The 16,184-nt window shown below is 63.3% G+C and overlaps 1 protein-coding gene across 1 annotated transcript in view; it reads right to left on the bottom strand.

Annotated features, from left to right (window-relative positions):
* Kif1a (kinesin family member 1A) overlaps positions 1 to 16,184 on the bottom strand; it is an 88,286-nt gene that overhangs the window by 33,134 nt on the left and 38,968 nt on the right. The window contains exons 15-27 of the mRNA XM_076866347.2: positions 15,503 to 15,708; positions 14,469 to 14,548; positions 14,040 to 14,115; positions 12,166 to 12,245; positions 11,757 to 11,863; positions 10,819 to 10,902; positions 8,672 to 8,852; positions 8,528 to 8,600; positions 8,326 to 8,419; positions 7,480 to 7,628; positions 6,992 to 7,170; positions 5,543 to 5,680; positions 4,596 to 4,859 (exon numbers count right to left, since the gene is read on the bottom strand). Of these exons, the coding sequence (XP_076722462.2) occupies positions 4,596 to 4,859; positions 5,543 to 5,680; positions 6,992 to 7,170; positions 7,480 to 7,628; positions 8,326 to 8,419; positions 8,528 to 8,600; positions 8,672 to 8,852; positions 10,819 to 10,902; positions 11,757 to 11,863; positions 12,166 to 12,245; positions 14,040 to 14,115; positions 14,469 to 14,548; positions 15,503 to 15,708 (1,711 nt within the window). The remainder of the gene's footprint in view (positions 1 to 4,595; positions 4,860 to 5,542; positions 5,681 to 6,991; positions 7,171 to 7,479; positions 7,629 to 8,325; positions 8,420 to 8,527; positions 8,601 to 8,671; positions 8,853 to 10,818; positions 10,903 to 11,756; positions 11,864 to 12,165; positions 12,246 to 14,039; positions 14,116 to 14,468; positions 14,549 to 15,502; positions 15,709 to 16,184) is intronic.

Here is a 16,184-nt window from a genome sequence, read left to right as displayed (position 1 = left end):
TGGTCACTGGGATGGCTTCTGCATGCCCTGAACTAGCCAACATGTAGGGTCACAAAGGCAGCCAGGATAGAGAAGACCCTGGAGGGCACTGTGCCACCCAGCCAGGTGAGCAGGCTGCTGTGGAGAACGCCCCCACTGTTCAGGGGCCCCTCCTGGATGGGTGAAGCACCCTCCCAGGAACCAGAGAACCTCCTGGGTGCAGCACCCTCCTAGGAACAGGAGCACCTCCTGGGTGGAGCGCCCTTCTAGAAACTGGAGCACCTCCTGGGTGGAGCACCCTCCTAGAAACAGGAGCATTTCCTGGGTGGAGCACCCTCCCAGGAACCAGAGAACCTCCTGGGTGGAGCACCCTCCCAGGAACCAGAGAACCTCCTGGGTGGAGCGCCCTCCTAGGAACAGGAGCATCTCCTGGGTGGAGCACCCTCCTAGGAACAGGAGCATCTCCTGGGTGGAGCACCCTCCTAGGAACAGGAGCATCTCCTGGGTGGAGCACCCTCCTAGGAACAGGAGCATCTCCTGGGTGGAGCACCCTCCTAGGAACAGGAGCATCTCCTGGGTGGAGCACCCTCCCAGGAACCAGAGAACCTCCTGGGTGCAGCACCCTCCTAGGAACAGGAGCACCTCCTGGGTGGAGCACCCTTCTAGAAACTGGAGCACCTCCTGGGTGGAGCACCCTCCTAGGAACAGGAGCATCTCCTGGGTGGAGCACCCTCCCAGGAACCAGAGAACCTCCTGGGTGCAGCACCCTCCTAGGAACAGGAGCACCTCCTGGGTGGAGCGCCCTTCTAGAAACTGGAGCACCTCCTGGGTGGAGCACCCTCCTAGAAACAGGAGCATCTCCTGGGTGGAGCACCCTCCCAGGAACCAGAGAACCTCCTGGGTGGAGCACCCTCCTAGGAACAGGAGCACCTCCTGGGTGGAGCGCCCTCCTAGCAACAGGATCATGCTCGGGGGGGCATCCTCCTAGGAACAGGAGCACCTCCTGGGGGACACTCCAAGGAGTCACCTTGATCAGGAAGGGCCACCTGGTGAGTCACACTGGGGTGAGAACAATCAGCTCAGCTCTGCTTTTAGCCCAGAACCTACCCACTTAGCCGCCTGCCCTCCTTTCCAGGTAGAGCTGACTGGGCATCCAGAAGAGGAGTGGGAGGTCCTGGTGGCACCGGCTCAGGATTTGGACATTGGGGGGGCTCACAGGAACCTGCCAGAAAACCACTGCAGCCTCCTGGGCTGGCGGGGGGAGGGGGTCTGCTACGTGTCAACCTGTTGGCTCAGGTTCCCAGAAGTCACATGGGGACCCTTTAAGTCCCCTAGGCATAAACCAAAGACCCAGGGAGTAACGGCCCCAGCAGGTCCCTGAAGCACAGGGCAAACGCCCTAAGAGCAGGAGGACGCTGGAGAGCTGGCTGCCGACACCTGGAAGGCCAGTGGCCAGACGGGGCCCACACAGCAGGCATCCCCCTTGCTGGCTGCGCCTCTCTCTAGGGGCACCAAAGTAGAGCGAGGGCTGAGCTGGCAGGCATGACCTGTGGACTGTGGCGTCAGGGCTGTGACCTGCAGGTCCCCGACAGCTCCCAACCAGGCCCTCCAGTCCCCCACCTCCCTACTCGGTCAGCACAGCCAGACCCTTGGCCTTTGAGAACCTGCTCCTGTCTATGGAGAAAGCCCAACATGGTAGCACCCACCACAGTCCTCATGCGAGATGCAGCCACACAATGCCCCCGAGGGAGGGCTGTGGGGTAGAGCCTGTGGGACCTCTTGGTTGGAGGCCCAGAGGTTAATCATCGAAGGGCCACTGGGATCTCTTCTCTAGCCCTTGACCCGTTCTGGACATTCTGAGGGATACCCTGGCAGAAGTCTGAGGACCCAGTGACAGCTCTGGTGTCAGCGTTGGAGAAGGCAAAGGAGCCTCTGTGGCTCTTCCCTCCAACCCACAGACCCTGCCAGTCCACCTGGAAATGGTGACGGACACACTCAGACCCCTAGTGGCATTAACCACCCTCAGTGGCAGCACCAGCCTTGAGCGGCCACAAATTGAGTCTTGAAGACCCCTCTTTCCTTCTCCCATGGGGACCCCATCCAGCCCATGCACCCAGAGTTTGAGCAATGGGACCAGGTGGTGCCGGACTCCAGGGACCCACGTCGGGGGGCCTTGGGCTTCTGTCCAGCAGGGACTGTTCTCCAGGCCTGGTCTCATCAGCCCTCCTGGTGCCAGGCAACCCAACAGTAGTGCCAGGTACTTTGGGGACCAGACAACTGCCCCAGTCCTGACCCTGACAGCACGGCTCTGCTACACCCACCTGCACAGCCTGCTGCCCTCAGGGCCTGGAGACACCATCCACAGGTACACTGGCAAGGTGGGCTGAGGGGCCTGGCACAGAGCCCCTGGAGTGGGGGTTGAGGGGGCCCGGGGTGCACAGAGCTGACACCTGCCTCTCGCTGGCTCAGCATGATCACCTAGTGCTGGATACTGCCCTGGAGCCTGGGCTCGTCCCCCTCCCCCAGCACTGCCCAGGAACTAGGCTCCTGCCCGGCCCCGTCTGCAGTGCCGTCTTATCCACTCTGTGTCCCCCTCTCCTGGAGGCACCTAGTCTTCCGGGGGAAGCACAGGCCTCAGGCCCACTTCCTCAGCCTGGACTGTGGACAGCAACACAATGGCTTCCCCAGGTCACTGGGCAGCACAACCTCCACAGGCAGAGCCCCCAGGGACCTGACCCTGGACATGGGGAGAGGCCCCTGGCTCTGGCAAGAGGCAAGAGCACCTTGAAGCAGACTGAAACGGAGAGGAGAGGCGGGGAGGGAGGAGGGAGCCGAGTGGCGAGCGGAGGGAGGAGGCAGCGCTAACCACAGATTGGTGAGGTGCAAGACGCATGCTGGGACCCAGGGACGCCTTTCCATAGGGGACCAGAGTGGGCCACCCAATTTTGCTTAAGCTTTGGAGAGAGAGCCAGCAGCTACCAGAAGGATAAAAGGAAAATCCATGGTGGGGTCCTTCCCAGGGCTGGGCCTGCTTAGCTGCTGAGCGGGAGAAGCCAATTCTTGCCAAACCAAAAGATCGGGATGATTCCAAATGAAGCCTGTCACAACCTCCCGTGACACAGGGGGCCAGGCCTCTCAAGGACAACTTTTGTTCCGTTTGGCAGTTTTGTAAAATCTCAAATCCACAAGAGGGGAAAAACGTTGGAAGGACCAGCTCTTTTCTGCTGAGACTGCAGGCCCACGCCCCATTTCTCCCCTATTCTTGTCCCTGCACGCCCTGACCCCTGGCTACCTGACACCCGGAGCCACTCCCCAACCCCAGCAGGAGCTGAGGTCTGGCCCTAGAGCCTGGGGCTTGGCGAGGGGAACCTGCCTGGAGTCGGCTGGGCCCAGCAGAGTGAGGTCCAGGCTCGGACATCTGGGGGACATCACCTATTTGTGTCTGGCTCATCTCCTGATGCCAGCCTGGTGACAGTCAGGGAAAACCAATCAGAGCAAGTCCATGGCATGTGCCATGGGGACCGGCTGCCTTCACAGGGGTGGGGGCTTTCCTGCCATCTCCTCCACCTGGGAGCCCAGCCAATCTCCTGATCTGCAGGGGCTGCCCCCAGCCTGCGGGTCAAGTTTTCTTCTGGAAATGCCTGGCCCAAGGAAACCATCTAACTTCAAGAAAAGCTGCTGAAGCTGACGGACACCTTTTCGTGTGGGAGCACTTTGTTCCCATCAGGAGCCGAGCGTCTGACAGCGGCACTAGGCTGCTGGACCTGCCTTCTCCTGTCTCCATCCCTCCATGAGAACAGAATGAACAGTGGGTGCCAGGTCCACCTGCAGGCGGGATGTCTGCCCCAGGTCTGGCTTCCCCACAGCCTCTGTTCCACCTCCTGACCTTGGCCACTCCTACACCTGGGGGCTGTTAATGACCAGCTCCCGCTGCAAAGGGCAGGTGCCCAGAGGGCCCTGGGCCACGGGTCCATCTCTCCCTGTGACAGCCTGGGAGAATACCCTCACCTCTGCACAGAGGCAGGGCCTGCCAGGCCCCTCATGTGGGGCAGTAGAGGGGGCTCTTGCCTGCCCTAGGCTGACCCAAGTCCTGCTCCTTTCCCCAGAACAGAGTGGCACTGGATGCACACAGGGAACTGCCTTCTCTTTGGAGAGACTGAAGCCGCCGCAGTAGGATGAGCCGGCTCCACTGGGGGGCCCCTTCCTCACCTCTCACCCCTCCACTAGGGTACCCCTTCCTCACCTCTCACCTTGCACAGATACTCATAGGGTAGAACCTGGGTACCAGGGCCAGAGCCACGGTTTCCTGCGACCTTCGTAGAACAGTTCCACCTACAGGATCCAGTGCCATGGGCCGGTGGCCACGCTGTGCTCCAGGGCTGCTTCTTCCCTAGCTGGACCCCGACCCTATACCACTAGGCCAGAGCATTCATCTCCCCACGGGGCCGCCGCGGGAGCCCCAGCTCCCTCAGGCCCTGCCTCGGAAGGCCAGCCCCTCAGCCTGCCTTGGCTGGGAGGGTCCGGGGTCACACCCTGACGCCTGATCGTGCCCACAGCAGTGCTCCTGTGCAAAAGAGCTGGTTCCTCCCCAGCATGCTCTGCTCGGCCTCACCAACCTTCCTACTAAACTGAACAGGGGGGGCCGGTCGTAAAACGGGTCCCGGCCGTCGCACAGCGTGTGCTCCGGAAAGACGTCGTCCTCCAGGTCCTCCTCCTCCTCCTCCTCCTCCTCCTCCTCCTCCCCCACGCTCTGCTCCTCGGCAGGCTCGGTGGCGTCGGAGTCGGGGCTCGAGAAGGTGGGGGAGGGGGTGAGACCAGCCATGCGCTCGCTCATGCATGTGTTGAGAAGAGGGTAGCTGTTGCAGCCAGAGATGACTGGACTGAGGTTAGTACGACAAGACAGAGAGAGGTTAACACCAGCTACCCGCGGGAGGCGGCGGCCGGGGCACGCTCTGTGTGAACCCAACCAAGCACACACACCACCGAGAATGCCGCTTTAAAGACAGGAGGACCAGACTCCCACCCAGCCCCAGGCTCGGAGCAAACCACGCGTGTGGTCAGCTGGAAGGCTCCAGAAGGTTCTGGAAGGCACCAACGGTGTGATGGAGAACAGGGGTCCTAGCCAGGCATCCCCAAGGCCATCGTGAAGACCTCAGAATGCCACTGTCGTGTGGGGTCAGAGGCTGGGCACAGACCCCAGACCAGAGACCAGGAAGGAGGTGGTGGCCTCTATGGCCTCCAGGGCTGGGGGGCACAGCCCTGCCTCTGTGTTCCCACCCCAAAGAACACCTGCCCAAGGCCCCAGCTGCTGGGGAGTCTCACACAGACTGGGCAGGGTGGCAACGGTGAGACCCATCTCATGCCCTGAGGTTGCGGCCCACAGGTGTGTGGTGAGGAGTGGCGGGCGGGGGACGGGGGCCTGGGTGGGGCAGAACAAGGCGGAGCAGAGCTCCTTCCTTGTGTCAGGGCCAGGACAAGTGGGGTCCAGGCCTGGGAGCAGGCCGCACTTCCCACTGCTCTCTAGCTATCACATGCTGTGCCAGGGCAAGGAGGAGGCGCCCACCTGCCCACCAGCCGGAACCAGGGGAAGCGGTCATAGAAGGGGTCTCCACCGGTCACCACGTTGTCGCAGTCCTCCACCACGCTGGAGGGCACCTCCGCGGCCCTGTCGTACATCTCGCGCATCAGGTCCAGGCGCTGCCTGTGGGGCGCAGACACTGTGTGGGCCCGGGCCAGCCACCGTGGGCCTCGCACAGAAACCCCCCAGGCCCTCGGAACTGGCCAACCGGGAGACACACTTGCAATTAGACAGGCAGACTCACCCTCCCGAGCCCACACGCCTGCAGCTGGCCTGAGGGGTGCAGGGACCCCCATAGGCAGCGGCTGGAGCAGAGGCCCCAGCGAAGCTCAGAAACAGAGCCCACGGGTCCAGAAGGCGGGAGGGGAGGCAGGGACGGGGCAGGGAAGACTAAGAAAATGTCTTCGAAATCGTGCTCAGGGGAGCTGCAGTGCTGGGCAGAGCCCAGGGCCCAGGGCTCAGGACCACACCCACTCCCGGGGGACACCCCTGCCTGGGGCAGGCACCCTGAGCATGGAGCCCGGAGGTCTGCAGGGTGCTCACGTGTGGACCCCTGGGTGTGTGTGTGTGTGTGTGTGTGTGGACCAGTGTGCGTATCGGGGTGTGTGCCTGTGTCCACTGTTGCATGTGTGTACGTGTGTGTGTGAGCTACACAGAGAGGAGAGTGGATCCCGTGATTGGTCGTCCAGGTTCTGACGTTTGGACACTTTGGGGACTTTCTGGTGGGGAGAGCCCTCTGCCACCTCCCACGCCGAGCCTAGCGGTTCCTGGAGCCCACCTGTCACACACAAATGAATGACCTCCTCCCTCCCTGATTTCCCACATGCCAAGCCAACATTCCCTTTGTCCCATGTCACCAGGCCAGGAGGCGGTCAGAAGCTCGGGCCTTCCTGCTTGGCCAGCCCTGGAGCCTCCCCCCAAGCCCTGGGTCCCCTCCTAGCAGCTGCAGGGCATTCTGCTCTGCCTTCAATGGCTCTGCCCCCGCGTTCTCACGCGGTCACCTTTCATAGAGGAAGAACAAGCACAAAGCACAGTGAGTCCACAGGCCAGGGAAGCCGAGCCACAGGGCCAGCGGCTCCTCAGTGGTGCAGCGGCTGTGGAAGGGTGCAAGGGAGGAGCCAGGAGCCCAGTCCCCTCCCGCTGCCCCTGAGCTCCTGGCTCTGGGGACGCTGATCCCACCCTCCAGGCCTGGCTGTGCCCATCCAGTGCCCCACTGCCCACAGGACCTCCTTCCCTCCCTTCCAGAAGGACCGTCTTGGCCTCTGTGGGCCTCAGTCTCCCTCCTCTTCCTTCTGAGGTCTGACCACAGCACTGGTAAGAGGATGCAGATTACGGAGATCCCCGTGTGCCCCGTGCGAAGGTTGAGCCTGGCCCTGGTTCTGTCCTGGAGGAAGGCCCGCCCCACTGTCCACTCCAGCTGCCCACCAGCCACACCTGAGCTTCTCCAGCGTCCAGTAGTGGGTGGCCCCGTTCTTCTGGTCCTGCACTTCCACAGCCACTATCGTGCGGGGGAAGGGCCGAGTCTCCCGGTCTCTGGCAGCCTCTGGGGGCAGCAGGTCTGGCGGCAGTGGGGAGTAGAGGGTATCCGTGAGGAGAACAAACTGGAACTGGACCTGTGGAAGACGGCCTACCGTCAGTCCCTGGTGAGTGGAACCAGGTCCCCAGTGGGGCTTCCTGCCGACCTCAGAGCCTTTGACTGGTGCCCATGGGCACTGGGCCTTCTAGCCACACTGCAGAGGTCCTGCTCCCGTGTGCCTCCTGGCCAACACCTTCCCTGAGCAGAAAGGGCAAGCTGTCCATCTCAGCTAGTCCCAGAACCTCCTTCTGCTGCCCACCCCGGGGCCAAGGTCAGGCAGGGCCCTTCTGTCCACCTTGGGCTGAGAGGGGACAGGACGGGCATGGCCAGCAGAGTGAGCACCCACCTTTTTCTTGAGCTCGACGCTGATCGCATTGGCCTCCTTGAGGAAGATGGCATTGCCCCACAGCAGGTCCCGCAGGGACGTGAACTGGTACCACTTCCACTTCCGGAAGGCCCACAGGGCCAGCTCACACTCGCGCTCTGTCCACTGCACTGTGGAAGAGGCCACAGGGTCGTCAGAGACAGGCAGCTGTGTTGTCCACTGGGCCCAACCTTTGGGAGGTCCAGGCAGCAGGGTCATGCTGTGGGAGCACAGGCTGGCTCTGTGCCCAGTGTGCACAGGAAGGTTACTCGCCTCCAGAGGCTGGCCTGGTGCGGGACTGGGAGGCCCCAGGTTTTGCAGCTCTGGTCAGCCCCTCCCACTCAGGGCCTGGGCCTGGGGCTCCATGCTCGGGACCCCGATTTTAAAGAGAATGAAGAAGCCAGTGGAAAGCTCTGCAGGTGAGCCATGTGGCAGGGCCCAGGTACCCCAAGATAAAGGGCAGTGGTCCCGAGCACTAGGCTGAGCTGGGGGCTGGGGTAGTCTGCCAGTGGTAGCCCACAGGCCACGCAGGCCAGCAGTGGGGGACGGGGCCCCAGGAGAGGAGGCAGGAGAGCAGGCCAGGTGCACCCGGAGCAGGGCTCCAAGCCCCCCAGGGAAAGGGCGTCCTTGGAGAGGGACACAGTGGCCCTTGGTTTCCACAGGTCACATGGTGAGGCACCTGCCAAGCGCTTGCCACCTCAGCCCTGGCCACCCGTCCACACCCACATGTGTGTGCACGGCGTGCTTGCCGGCTGCTGCTCGGCATCCAGAGCCCCATCTCCACATGCTCCCTGGCCAAGGAGGCCTCCCCCTGGCTCAGGCCCTCACCTTCGTCCTCCGGCTCCTCCTCCTCCTCGTTCACCTCGGGGTAGTACCTGGAGTCCATCTGCTTCTGCAGGGCCTCCAGCTTGCTCTCGTAGTCCTGCAGAGGGGACAAGGCTTGGGCTCACCAGGGAGACAGGTGGCCCTTGCACAGAGGAGGCAGGGCAGACAGAGAGGGCAGGGAGAGAGGGCCCCCCAGTGTCCTCACCAGCCTCTGCTGCTCCAGCAGGTAGGTGGCCTCCTCCCGCTCCCGGCGGTACTGGTCTTCCAGCTCCTGGAGCCTGCAAAGGGGCAGCAGGTAAGCGCAGGAGGCCCACAGGCGCGGCGGGCAGTGGCCTGCCCCAGGCCTCACCTCTGCTCCATCTCCTGCTTCATGTCAATGCCCTGCTTCTCCAGCAGCTCACGCTGGGCAAAGGCCCAGTCCACAGGCTCCGCTGGCGTCTCCGCGCAGGGCGTGCGCTCCCGTTCCTGGCGGGCCTGCTCCGGGTGGTTGAACCGGAACACGTGGCTCTTACCCATGATGATACGGTTTCCTGGGGGACAGAGGCGAGGCTGGCCTCAGTGGCCACGAGAGAGGGAGATGAAGGAAGGGGGTGCAGGTACTTCCTCTGTCTGGCCCTCCCGGCACTCCAGGGAGGCCCCCACGACCAGGAGACCCGCTCCAAGCCCCTCTCCTCCTCAGCTTCTTCCTTCTCTCCCAAATCCAACCCCTGAGTCACTCCCTGCTCAGTGGTCTGCTGCGACCTCCAGTGTCCCTCTAGAGTGTGGCAATCACCACTCTGGTCCCCCTCCCCTGTGCGCTCGGCCAGGGCGTTCCCTGATGTGCAAGTCGTGGCTACTGCAGGGGCCGTGCGTCCACAGAGCCTTCTCCCCATCACTCCCTCTGGACAGGAAGGGCTAGGGCAGGGCTGCCAGGCCCAGGGTGGGAAGGCCACAGATGCTGGTCCTTAGGGCAGCCAGAGTGTCAGAGGCGGAGCGCCGGAGGCTGACCTTGGTCCAGGCCTGCCACCCAACCCCAGTGCTGGACCCCTCTCAGGACCCACGCATCTACAGGGCTCCTGGGGCAGTGCCTGCTGATTTTGGACAGTCCTGCCTGTATGGCCCCTTTGAAGCCCTCACTTCCCCTGTTCTCCCTCACCTGAGCCTCAATGTTTGCAGGAAGGTCCCCTCAGTCCCTGCTCAGCCCCTAGCCCGGCCACCCTCATCCAGTCACTGCCTCCGGCTCCCCGTGCACGGGCTCACACACTGGGTGGGAACCCCAAGCCAAGGTCTCCCCTGGGCAGGCCCAGAACCTGCCCAAGGCTCCTGGGCAACAGAACAAACCCTGAAATGAGCGAGAACAGTAGCAGCTGTCTGTCTAGACTGCCCACCCCAGGTGACGAGCCTCCAGGGCCTCAGGGCAATCTGGTGTTCCTCCAAAGTGACCTTAGGGACCCAAAGGCAGGATTTGGGAGTTCTGAAGACCCCTGGACAAGGAGGCCCTCAGGGTGAAGGCAGGCTGCGTCACCTCCCACCTCTCTCCCCTGGGGTGGACAGAGGGACCTCCTCATTCCCAGCCAGAGCTCATTCCTGGCCAAGGTTGATGTGGTGGTCAGTTTAACATGTCAGCTTGGCCAGGTTACAGCATCCAATGATCCCACCAAGCACTGTCTAGGTGTTGCTGTGGAGGTGGTCCCGGACATGTGGTCAACATCAGCAACCAGCTGACCATATGAGAAAGAGAGTTCCTCTACGGTGCGGGGGCCTCCATCAATCAGTGGAAGGCCCTAGGAGTGGACAGAGGAAGGAAGTTCTACCTGCTGATGGTGAGTCTTCTCCTGCCCAGGAGCTTCGGGCCTGCTGCCTGCCTGGGGGCTTGGACCCTCCCTGGCCTACAGCCTGCCACTCACCTAGGCCATGTCTTTGAACTAAATCTTCCTAAATGTGTACGGGGGTATCCCTCAGCCAAGCTCTGGCCATGGCTGCCTATGCACCCTGCTCCTGCTTTCTCCAGACTGACCCCAGGCAAAAGCCAGATGGCACTTCCTGTCCAACTCCCCTAAAGAAGGGAATTTCTGCCACGTGCACCTGGGTTTACACCAGGGGCACCAGGATGCTCACATCTGGACAACAGGCCAACCCCACACCAACTGACCATGCTGCCCTCCAGCCCTCTCTCCCAGCCCAGCCCACCAAGTGTCCATCCTGAGCCCGGAGGGGAGCCTCTTCTGGAATGGGTCCCACCTCGGCTTCCCCAGCAGCCCCAGCCCACTGTGGGTCCCCGTGTGCAGACCAGGCTCTCTGCTCAGGCCTTGGGTCCTGGTGCTCAGGCCCAGTGCCCGGTGGGGCGTGGGGAGGCTTGCAAGCTAGTCAGGAGCCCACAGCCTACAGAGCTGGCACCCACGGGCCATGGGCTGTGCCCACGGGGGGCTTCATACAGAGAAGGGGTGACTTGGGCATTGGGATAGGGCTTCCCCTGATGCCCTGTCCCTCCGTGGTCCCTCTTGCCCTTGGCCATACCTGACCGCAGGATGCTGGGCTCAGTGACTTTCTTGCCATTGACGTACGTGTCTGCCCCCTCACAGGGCTCCAGGGTCACCACGGCTACAAGACAGAGACAGAGTCAACTTAGAGGGACTGTCACTTCAGCAGCTCAGCTTTCCTGCCCTGGGCAGGAGGTGGGTTCTCTGCTCCTTCAGTAGAGGAGGAAAGTGACCTCCAAGAGGGAGCTGTGTGTGTCCAAGACAGGGCTTGCGAGGCCACGCAGGGCTCCACAGCCAGGGCCCTGCCCAGGTCTCCAGGTGGGTCATGGGTAATACAATGGCTGACTCTCCCCAGGGCACCCCAGAGTCCTCTGGTTTCACCCCACCCGAACTGGAGAGGACAGACGCTTTGGGGACAGAGTCAGGGAGAGCTGACTGTCGTCAGCATGGCTCAAGGACACTAAGCGCCATCCTCCTGAGCTGGCCCAGTGGACAGTGAGCTCCACTCACAGATCTGCAGGTCAGAGGCTGGTCAGACTCCCACTGGGAGCTGCCCTGACAGCCACGGACATCGATGCAGCAGGCCCATCACAGAGATGGGCAACGCCACCTTCTGGAAGGCGGCCGCTAGACAGGCAAGGAAATGGGCAGATGGCTGCTCCACAGCCAGCAGGAAGCATGGTCCCCAAACAGCTCTCCAGCCTGGACTTGGGCTCTCCTCATGGCTCACTGTCCTGCTGCCAGAACACCCCCACGCTCCCAGACACATTGCCAACCTCCACGTCCCACCCCTCGTCTTCCAAGACTCTGGGCTCCCTGGAGCACCCCTGGCCGTGGGAGGCACCAGGCCCTCCCTCAGCACCCCAGGGAGTTGTCCCCAAGGCTGTCCTCTGCCCCAGTGTATGGCTTAGGCTCCTCTAAGAGACCCCTCCGGGGCCTGGTCAGCAGCACGGGGCAGGAGGGGTGAGCACACACCTTCACTGCCTCCCCTGGAGTCGCTCCGGAAGACACAGTGCTCCTCTTTGATGAAGTGTCCGCTCAGGACAATGTCCTGCCGCCTCTCGGCATCCTCCCTGCCCACTCTGGTGGGGGGAAAGAGGACCATGAGCAGCATACACAGGTCCCGCACACCCATGAGGACACCCGCTGGCCACCTGGGCCCACAGGCAGCCTTGGGGAGGCCCTGGGCAGTGAGAGGTGAGAGGACCCCAGTGCAGCCCAGCCCTGGGATCCACAGCCCAGAGGAGACACAGGGTCACTTCAGAAGCAAGCATGGGCAGCAGTATGGCTAGAGCAGGTGACCAACTTGATGGCCCTCTGTGGGGTAGCACAGGCTGGTAGGAACAGGGAGCCCCCACGCCCAGCCCACCCTACCAGTGCCCACCTGGTGATGCCGTCCTTGATGTAGTACAGGAGGCACTCAGACATCAGCGGGTCCTCGTTCAGGTTCACAAGGTGAGGAGTCTGGGGGCAGGAGATGGATGGCCACCTCTCCCAGGGCCACTGGCCACCCCACTGGCCACCCCACCCAAGCCTCCCCAGGCCCAGACCACGGCAACCCCAGCCTGGCAGACGCGACAGGAGAGCAGGAGAGGCAGGAAGGTCTCAGAGGCAGAGCTCTTGCAAGATGCCGGGACCCTTCCCCATCTGCCACTCAGTGGGTCAGAAAGCCAGGACTGGCCCTGAGGGCCAGGAAGCACAGAGGTTGTGAAGGACGTCCCCCGGAGCCACGGCGGTTTGGAGGCCAGCTCCCCTACCCCAGGTCCACCAAATCCAGCCCAGGCCCAAGGTGATGCACCCCGCCACCAGGCCTGTCTCCACGGCCTTCTGCCCCATGCCCACCCCATCAGCCCCCGCAGGCCCCACCCACTGTGGCCCTGGACTGGCCTCACTGCCTCCCCCACTCATCCCAGGGTCTCTCTGGGCCCCTGCCCTCCCTGAACTCAGGAAGGGCATCACCCAGCTGTGTCCCACAAGGGACCCCAAGCTGTCAATCCCAGGGCAGGCAGGAGAGACCTGGCCACCAGTCATGGGACTGACATCAGGCTGTCCCCTCCCCTGAGTGGATGCGGGTCCTAGGAAGGGCCAAGGGACACCAGATTCCCAGGCACGCCTAGCTTCTCGTGCGGGGTCCCTGGCGGTCCCACTCCTGAGCAGTGCACACACCCAGGGACATCAACAAAGCCGAGGACTCCAGGTGCCTAGTCTCCCAAGGGAGTGCCCAACCTCCAGGCTCCCAACAGCCTCAGGACAATTTGCTCCAGACAAGAGCAGAGCCTGCTCAGGAGGTGTGTGGAGTCCAGCCCCATCGGGGCACCGCTGGGCCCTGTCTGCAGTTCCTCCCAGGCACTCCTGCCCCTGGACCTTAGCACACGCTGCTGTCCTGGCCAGGTCCTGACCCTGCCCAGCCCCCATGGTTGGTGCCTCCATCAGGCACCTGGCACATGCGGGCAGCATCAAGCCTTGCTGGGCCTGGCAGAGACACATGTGGAGCACAGCTGGGTCCCGCCTGCTGCCTGGGGACAGAGCAGACTCTGGCTGGGGATGTGTGAGATGCACCAGCTCAACATCATCTGGGAAATGCGCCCACACGTGGGCCAGAGAGACTGTGGTAGGTGGCCTGGTGGCCTGGCCAGGGCCCGCAGGATGCCCTGCACTGGCCTCTTCCCAAGGCCTGCTCACACTCCATGAGCTCACAGTGCATGATCATCCCAAAAGGGTCCAGTCCAAGAAGGCCAGTGCCCAGGGAGGCCACCCTGAAAGTGGCCAGTACCTTGTTGCTCAGATGGGCAGGCTGCAAGTCCCACCTCCCCCAGGACAGCCCTTCCTCAGCCTGGAGGTGGACTGTCCTCCTGGACCCCTGACCACCCTGCTGCCCACAGGCTGCCTTTCCAGTCTGGGGCCCAGGGGACGAGGGCTAGGGCCTCCTGTGAGAGGCACGGGCTCCAGGCTAAGGCTGGGCCCACGTGTCTCAGGTGGCCAGCCCGGGCCTGGTTTCCCTTGCCCTGTCCCCAGGGGACCTAGTCCATACCTCACGCAACTAAACACCTGTCTCATGTCCCAAAGCCAGGAGGACTCCCCGACGTGGTGACAGGGGACACGCCTCCCACGGGAAGGAGAGGCTGCTGTGATCTAACAGCCTCCCCGATGCCTGGCCAGACCCCCGCCTGCTCCCCTCCTCCCAGAGCCCCTCTGGCCTCCACCAAGGGCACTGTCACCCTGCCCAGGGCAGCCCCCAGACCTGAGCCCAGCTCCTACCTTTTTGGGAGAGAACACACCCAAGGTGCCACCGTCCTCCCTCATGGCCACACCCATCTCGGCCAGCAGTGCTTCCCTGGGGACAGAGATGGGGTCAGCAGGAGCTGCAGGCACTTCCAGACTGGCCTCAGCCTGAACAGCTGACCCAGAGCCACCCAGTTGCTCCCAGGCCATATCCTGTCTGGTCAGTGAATTAGTGTCCACTGGTGAGACCTTCTGTACCATGCTCCCTCAGGGGTCATGTCTGCCAGGCCTCTATGGCCAGTGGCCAGCACCACCAGCTGGGGTCACTGGGTCAAAGGTAGGTACCAGGTTTGTCTTGGGCTGGGGTGCAGCCACCCCCAGGCCCAGGCGCCCAGTGCTGGTGGCTGGGGCTCGTGTGTGTCCTGCCTGGGCCACAAACTCTCGGGCTGTGCCCCCATCACTCACCTCTCCATCCGAATCGCCTCCGTCCGCCGCAGCTTCTCCTCCCAGGTCTCGTTGAGCTCCGCGATGATCTTCTCTGTCTCCTGCGGGGCAGAGGGAGAGGGTGAGGTCCTGCGGGCAGCAGCCAAGAGGGCAGGGAGGGCCCCGGACCGGATCTGAAGGTCCAGGTGGGGACCAAGGGACACGAGGCTTTCCTCTGGGTACAGCCGGGAGAACGGGGAGGTGACGTGAAACAGGAGGAAGCAGCCTGATGTCCCAGAGGGCTCCGTGGCAGCTCTGAGCAGGGTCCCGTCCAGAACACAGTGCAGCACCAGCACCTTGGGTGTCCTTCCCACACACACCTCAGGGCCCTCCAAGCCCCAAGAAGGCCCTGCACCCCCGGGGGCCCGCGCTCCTGGTACACACTCGGTCTCTCACATCAGCCTCGCCTGGGCCACGTGCCTTGTCCCCTCAGCCCGTCTGGCCCACCCCCTGCACAGCTGGGCACCACAGGCCCAGTGACCGAGGAGACACAGGGCAGCCCAGAAGGGGCTCAAAGCCTGCACGCCACGCGGCCTTCCCTCCTGTGAGTGTGGCTCACGGACGCAGGCGGGACTGCCACCACCTGCCGAGACCACCACACAAGGCTGCGGCGGGGCCAGGGGCCGGCACTGCGCAACCCAGCTCCCCACCAGGCGCCGGCTCATGCCATCAGATGCAGCGAGTTCTGCCCAGTGCCCCAAGCCACCTCATATCACCCCTGGGTCCTTCAAGGCACTTTCTGTCCAGAGCTCATCTGCACACTGGCCAAATCTTGTGCAGCCTAAGGATGCCCAGACACACCACCGGTGGGCAGGGAACAGGCCACAGTTGACCTGGGTGGGCGCCAAGAATCTGCTGCGCAGAGCTTGCCTGCGAGGAGGCACTGTGCCGGGGGGAGGGCAGGGCTGGGCCCACACCCAGGGTACAGACCTGTCGCCTCTCCACACTCACCCTGGGCCCTGCCGCCTGGATCCATCGCCCACCCTCTGCTGCCCTCATTCCAGCCTGTCCCTCACCTTCAGCCTTTCAATGGCCTCCTCGCTGCCCGGGGCAAACAAGATGCGCTCATGGAGGCTGGACACCGAGGCAGCACGGCTGGACAGAGCCGAGAGCGAGGATGAGGGGCTCATGCCCACCAGGGCGTTGGTCACTGTGGAGAGATTGTCAGGGGCCTGACTCAGCTCGGCCCTGCCACGGTTATTGTTCTCAAGGTCCGACACATCTAGGGCAGGAGGGGAAGGCGAGGGGACAGACAGACGGGAGGGAGAGAAAAGAGAGACGCAGTTGGGACAGAGCCAGAGGGCAGACAGCACGGCACGGCCAGGCAGTCCCCCAGGACAAGCACACACAGGCCTCCCAGAGCCCTCTCCCGCACGGCTGCGGTGGCACAGGCAGGCCCGTGTGTGGCCCACGGAGCTCTCCCGGGCAGCAGCGCCCACGCCCCTCTGTACTCTGCTGAGCTCCCCACCACCTCCCTGTTCCTGGGCCCTCTGTGCTCCACGCACCTGTATCCAGGGCCTGCGAGGGCACCTCGCAGCCTGCGCAGCTGGGGCCTGAGCTCCTGAGCCCACTAGGCCCGTCTGCCCTGCACCCAGGACCCTGTGCTCATCCTCACCCTCTGTAGGTGGGCCACCCACCCTCACCCCAACCCCTCCTGGGCCACCACACACCCCAGCTACAGGGCCAGGGGGCACCAAC

The sequence above is a fragment of the Callospermophilus lateralis genome, chromosome 9 (assembly GCF_048772815.1).
Source record: "Callospermophilus lateralis isolate mCalLat2 chromosome 9, mCalLat2.hap1, whole genome shotgun sequence".
NCBI classification, from domain to species: domain Eukaryota; kingdom Metazoa; phylum Chordata; class Mammalia; order Rodentia; family Sciuridae; genus Callospermophilus; species Callospermophilus lateralis.
The sequence above is the reverse complement of the archived record's forward strand: the minus strand, read 5'-3'. Positions and strand labels throughout refer to the sequence as shown.